This window comes from Dermacentor variabilis, chromosome 6 (assembly GCF_050947875.1).
Source record: "Dermacentor variabilis isolate Ectoservices chromosome 6, ASM5094787v1, whole genome shotgun sequence".
Classification (NCBI taxonomy): domain Eukaryota; kingdom Metazoa; phylum Arthropoda; class Arachnida; order Ixodida; family Ixodidae; genus Dermacentor; species Dermacentor variabilis.
The window spans coordinates 99,411,980-99,418,809 of NC_134573.1; the positions used below are offsets into that span (position 1 = coordinate 99,411,980).

A 6,830-nucleotide genomic window follows, 5' to 3' on the forward strand; every position below is an offset into this window, starting at 1 on the left:
GTCACGGCCCCCTCGCCCCCTCCAACCTCGGGCAATGAATGACCCGCAAGCGCAGGCCGGCTTGCCCCCTCTACTTTCCACTGCTGTGGGCGAAGTAACCTGAGCGATCGCTCCTAGATGGCGCCGCCGTTCCCGCAGCCGAGTTCTCAACAAACAACCAAGTTCCCGATAGTGGTTCAGAAAGCTTCATGCTGGAAATCCTTTGCGTGTTTTTTTAAAAGGTCGGTAGGACCTTATGCAAAATGAGAAAAAGAGCTTGTTGGCACAACCCACAACCCCTTTTGAAAGGGAACTGTTTGGCTATTCGGCGAGTACGCATGAGCAGCAGCAGCAGCAGCAGCAGGCGGCGTCCAGGGTCAGCATAAAAGGCACAGATCGTTCGCAAAGAAAGCTTCGTTTTAAAGAACTAGCTAGGCCTAACTAGGCGCTAGCAGAATCCATGCTGTTATGTCAAGCTGGTGCAAGAAATTGAAGGTGACTCGTGTTTCGTATCTGGCTTTTCCTTAGGCTTCCCAGGCCTCCACTCACAGTAAGATATGCTTTTTGGTGTTGTGATACAGCCTTTTTGCATAATGCTGACAACCTTGAGCTCACATTGAGTTCCCGTTACCATCGTAAAGGATATACATGCGGGCGAGGGCACAACGCACCTAAAGTCGGATACAACTCAAGTCTGCAGTGAAGGCCCGCCCATGCCCTCATAACCGCCAGCCACAGTTCGTCCACAATGGCGCAAATAGTTCGTACTTCAAACTTTTCCAGTTACCTAAATAAGGCGGTAACCACAAAAATAAATTAAAAGCGCATAATTTTATACGTTATTCCTCGTCTATTATAGTGGAATGGTGAAAGCCTAATCCTTTATTGAACTGAAATAAAACGCTTGCTTCGCTGCAACTATTTACTGCCAGTTTCACTTCTGTTGGCATTGAAGTTGCATGAGCAAAACGGACTAAGCAGTGAAATGAACTCTACCGTGGGCTTTTGAAGTGAAAGCTGCTCAGACTCCACACACTTTGTCCATGTCTGTTGCACACCTCATCGCTTCCGCCAATGAAGAAAGGCTCTCCAAGATCAGCAGACGCGCCGGAGGTATCAAGTACGACGCCATTTTGAAAACGTCACATGACGATGACTTCGTTTGCTTCTGTGATTGGGTAGCGGAGTAACACAACGCCGCGTGCTCCGTGTGCCTTGGTCGTCAATAACTGTTATTTTTTAAAGTTGTATCCTACTATAGCAAGTTTGTGTGCCGCACGCGGTCTGCTAAAGGTTTCATTGAGTTAGCTGTAACTGGGGGGCATATGCTCTGACATGAACATAGCGTGTTCTCCACTTAACATAGCTATGCGAAGGCAGGTTTGGTTTCCTTCAACGGGATGCGTGGAATATCTTAGGTGTCCGCTTTGCCTCAAGATGGCACCGTTGACTGCTACAAAGTGAAAGTGTCGGCGGGAAGGGGCCTTGACTGCAGCAGGTAGAAGTTTTCCGGAGTCTAACGCCATTACGGGTTCCATCAGAGGAAACTACACGAAAAATAATAACTGCAATCAAGAATTGTGGCATGCAGAGATATCTTGTCTACTGGTGCATTAGTGCCGTATAATCGTGATCTAGCCCAACCGAAGGGGCCTCGCGGACAGTAGAATATTCGGCACTATGATCGGGTCAGCTTGTCGCAGCCACCATTACCTGGAATATCATCCTTGGCTGAAGAAATGTGACTGCTCTCACCCAGATGGTCTTAGACGCAACTAATTATAGTGGTGCGCTGAAATTATTTATTGTAAAATACGCTGTACGCATTCCTTTGAAGATACTGCGTTACTGGCGAGTCAAAGCTCTGCACTTAACAGTTAAAGTTGCTGTGAGATACTGACGAAATGTTGGCACAGCCACGAAGCAGCCGAATTCTCAAGTGAAGTTGGTGCATTGCACGCAATACTTAATTTTGCGCACTTAATGCGCACTTTATGGTCAGAACAGTGCACGTAGACACAGTGCTTGCATAACAGCTTGCAACTGTCGTTCGACATGTTGAATTTCGCTGAAGGAACGCTAGAAAAACAACGCAAAATATACTTGCACGCCGTGATGCCGGTAGCCGACGACTACAATGCGTGCCTGTGTCTGTCCCTCTCAGTGCCGGCCAAAAACCAGCGTTGCCTTAGTAGCACACGATGGTCGGCATTATGCGATTCCCCCGGTGGTCATTTACTAATACAGATCAATGTATTTGTCTCTTTATGTTTGTTTCCACACCTACTATATCCCCAATATTCATGCCAAAATGCGTGAATATTTTTGCTCTATAAATGGACAGTAGAGGCCAACATTGGCTGCGTGCAGACCGTCAGAGTGTGTTTTGCAAGCACGTAATGCTTTTAAAGTGTCGGCGGTTGCTTCATTGAGAAAGGAATTGTGACTCAAATGTCCGCACAGTTTTTTCTGCAATTCATGTCTCCCGAGGTGAAGGAGGCTCACCTTGAATCTTGTGCCCACGATACCTGAGGTGATCACTCAATGAATGAACATTTTCTTTTCTTATTTAAACTGCGCACTTGCTTGCTTGATTCAGTACTGTTTGAAGGAATATGTATATCCTAAAGCAAGTTAGTTACAGCACCCGCCAGAGACGGGCAAGAAAACAGAGAAAGAAGATAGGAAAACCGGGGAAGTTACCTGTGGATTTTGTCCAGTTCAGTCGTAGAATACTCGCCTGCCGTGCAAGGGTTGATACTCCTGCGAATGTTTTTGCGCATATACTCAGTTCGGATATCTGATGGGATCGTTGCTACCTCGTTTGCGTGAAAACGTTTCACTAAAATCTGTTATTCCTTTCTTCCCAATAACTTCAGAGACCTCTATGTTACACTGGAATCTTTGTAAGAAAGCAGGAAAAGGGTTCTGCTCTATGTATTGAAACGGAGGAAAATATACTGAAGCTATCATTATCAGCACACTAATTCAAGAAAGCAGCAAGTACTGGAGAATAAAGAAACAAGAGTGGGCACTGGAATGCTCTAGAGCTATGAGTTTTGAACTAATGCATGTCAATGTAATGAGTTTGCAAAATCATTGGGACATGCTACAAAATCAGTTGAAACCACCTTTGCCTTCTTGAGCGTTTTAATGTTGTCTGAGACTAGCATACCTGATGTGCAACGCTCTCTGTTTTTATTGGAAGGTTTTCATACATATATTTTTTTTTCAGAGAGATCGGCCTATAGGTGGCGGGGTATTGGCATTCGTAAAGAAAAGGATATGTTTGTAATCGTTAGCATGCAGGTATTAATGAAACAGAAGTTGTGTCATTGCCTATTGGGAAGAACGAGGAAGAATTTACTATTTTCTCCATCTGTACGCAACTGGGAAAAATGTTTTCACTTTTTTGGAGAAATTCTCGATATTGTTACAGCACCTTGGTAACAATACTGTTATCTTATGCGGTGGCTTAAATATTGGCATTTCTTTCCCTCCAAATAAGTTGCAACTGATCACCTTACTGTATAAGCAAGTAATGGCTTTGAGAATCACATTCGAGAACTTACACGCGTGGAAGTTATTTGTGATAAGGTAACAATGACATGCATAGACCACACCTCTCCTAGGATGCAGCAAATAAACATGGTAGAAGGTTAGGTTTTAAAAAAGTTACAGTGGCGTTTCACTTCATGAACGCGGGTGACGCGCAAGCGTATTGATGCAATAGAGTACACGACGCTATCGGCCCTCGGAGCGTCTTGACGCCTACACTGTCCGCATCACAGACCGTATTCCACGCAAGGCTCGCACGGCTACGCCACACGCAGCGGCCGCCAGAGTAGAACGCCCCCTTGTAAACATTCGCTCATTATCTAAATTACCTAGCATGGTGTCAGCGCGCACAGGGAACCAGCAAGTGTCCGCACTCGATGACTGCGGACGCTCGCTGTGAAAACGCTGTAGTGAGGTATCGCGGCCGGAGCAGCGAGCGAAGTTAACCTTCGTGCTTTATATCGCTTCAACGCAAATTTAGCGCTGAGAACGCAGCGCACTCAAAGCTACGAGCCGTCGGCCCTAAAGCGCCTTAAACTTCGTAAAGCAGTGCCACGCTTTGAAGAATTCCGCCTCCTTCTCGCGCGCCCTGGCCGAGGCCGACGCCGCGTCGGTATTGGCTTAATAGCATCACGTGGGCCCTCGCGCTGTGCATCAGCGCTATTTTTGCTCGAGAGGCGTCTACGGAGTGGAGAGGAGCGCATGTTGACGGCGTTGCTACGCTCGAGCAGTGTACGTGGCGCCACGGTCGAGGAGGGAGCGTGAAAGAGAGGAGAAACGAGGAGGAGTGAAGGCGGAGGAGGAGAGTGTCGCTATAGTTTCGAAGTCCAAGGGGCTTTAGTCGGTCCAGCTAGGCTGCGCCCCCAGGCAGATCGCTTTCAAGATAAAGCGCGCGCGACCGCGAGCGGCCGCAATACAACGACCCCGCTCCATCCCCTTACCCGGGGCCATGACGCAATGCCCGCGACGGAATACGGCGCGCTTCTTGCCCTTGCACACGCGAGATTGAGCCGCCATCGTCGACTCACCGTCGCACGCTTTCACTCGCACACAGAGCGTACGGCACGCAAGGACGGCATTACCAGGAGACGAACCCACTACGTATGCATCGCAAAGAAAACCAGTATCAACTGCCAGAGTAGGGCAACTTAGCCCACACCACCTAGTCTAAGTCGTGTTGATTCAACGCGCATCCGCCTACCTTCTACCTCCGCATCGCTTCGCCTGGTCATTTCTCCATCGCCACTTCGCTCAACGTTACCTACACATTCCACTCGGTGACCGCACTCTCCCATGCGCGCGATTTTCTTCACCAGCTAAGTTAAACGGCTGTGGATAAATGTCGGTCTTTACGTAAAATTTTTGTGTTAGTGTTCGAAAGCATTATAAAGGGGCGTTTCAATCAGATGAGTTTACGGATGAGTCATACGGGGAAACAAATGAAGGAATGTTATTTAATTACAGGCAAATGATATTGTTAATGCTACAGCACGAAAGAAACAGTTTTGCTTCGAAATGAGCTGTGGTCCGGCAACGTTTCACAATTCCCTCGTTTTCATCGTGCATCTGCGACTAGTTCATTTTCTTCCGAAGAATAAATTGATAAAAAGCTAACCTCTAGAGTTATAAAGTTCACAAAGCCTCAAGCTCCCACCTCTGACAAGGTTTTCGCAGACATACAGAAGTGACACAGACGCGCACAACTAAGCGAACATTTTTTAAAATTTGGCCTCACGGGATGTCACCAGCGCCGTTGTTTGAATGCTAAGTCAAACTCGGAAGCTAACGTTATGTGTGCTAAAAGTCCACCTGACCACAACTCTACTCACCACCGTTGTTGCTACCATGCCAGTTGCTCGCCAAGCTTAGCATGTGTGCCGATCACTTCAGTGGTCGTTAGTGTCTATTTCTGGTGCCCGGCAGCTTTTTCCTTCAAAGTGAAGGTGAAGGGGGGCGGGGAGGTAAGCGACAATGCGACGACAACGACGGACGCAATCGGCGGGTTTCCCGCCCATGATGCGCTGGTGGCCACACCACCTGGTAGTCATAGACCTTTGCGTTACGTGACCGAACACTCCTCTCTCATTGGTGGAAGCGCACAGAGCTTCGCGTGCGCTTCCAACAATGGAAGCAACTTCTGGGGCCTGTCACTCATTCACCGTCCTCGCGGTGCATCGCGCCAACGGCGTGAAACTGAGCAACGAGCTAAAGAAAGCTAGCACTTCAAAGAAGCAAGTGTTATAGTTTTTCATGACATTATAACAACGTTGTAGGATTCATGAGGAGAAAACAGTGTATCAAGAAGTAGTATCTGCGGCAGTCATGGCGCGTCTACTATTTTCACATGGGCAATGATGTCCTGAGATTAAACAGTTGCGTTGCAATTCACCAGCTTTGATTCATGCACATATTCCATTAACTAAACATTTAAATGGTTTCGTTTCTTCCTTTGTCCAGGTTGGCCGCAGGAGATCCGCGCAAAGCACATGTCCTGTCACAATATAACAACACAGGAAGCTTTGGAGGTGAGGTCTTCTAATTGACAGCAAATTACAGTAGGACAGTGCTAGTCAATCATAGATGATATTGATTTGGGTGTCGCTATTGCTGTCGTATACCCTTGCGAAACGCAAGGTACATATGTCATGCATGTCGTCATGCGATTCTCCCTAATACCCCTGTCAAGCGGGCAAGTTAAGTACCCTTATAGAGAGGGTCAGTCGGTTCAAGTGCACAATGCCAAATCTAAGCGTCGCAAGAGGAGTGCACTCCAGTCGGAGTGCATTCACGGAACACACTTTGCTGGCCGAGTGCGTAGCCTCGTCGCCAACGGTTGAAATTGTACAAAATGTAATGCGTAAAAAAGGGATACCGAAGTTTATTCTAGTTGTTGAACAGCTTTTAACGAAATAATCAGAACAGAACTCGCTCGTATTATGTTTTAGAAGGATTAATTGCCGTCTCGTCGCACGCCACCATGTTGTTCTGGATTGGCTACGCATTCATCTTGGCCGGCATTGCCTTTTAACCCTGTTATAATAAAAATATTGTCGTTTTTTTGTTGTTGAGAAAGTATAGGTTATGGTTCTTTTGTTTATAATACAACGTAAAACAATCACTTTTTAGAAGCTTTTTCTTTCACCCTACATCTTAAAAAAACGTGCTCTTAATCCGGCGTAACTTTTTAATTTTCTTTACGTTTAGTGCGCTCTATTTTCCCATCCTGAAATGCACTCCCCGTAAGGCACTTAACTTGCCCGCTTAACATGGGTATAAGGTAAACATGGCCTCTT

The 6,830-nt window shown here is 46.9% G+C and overlaps 1 protein-coding gene across 1 annotated transcript in view; it reads left to right on the top strand.

Moving 5' to 3' along the window:
• Nucleotides 1-235: 235 nt before the first annotated feature.
• Nucleotides 236-6,830, top strand: part of LOC142586227 (uncharacterized) — a 27,418-nt gene continuing 20,823 nt past the window's right edge. Inside the window, exon 1 of the mRNA XM_075697478.1 lies at nucleotides 236-355. Coding sequence (XP_075553593.1) covers nucleotides 236-355 — 120 coding nt within the window. The remainder of the gene's footprint in view (nucleotides 356-6,830) is intronic.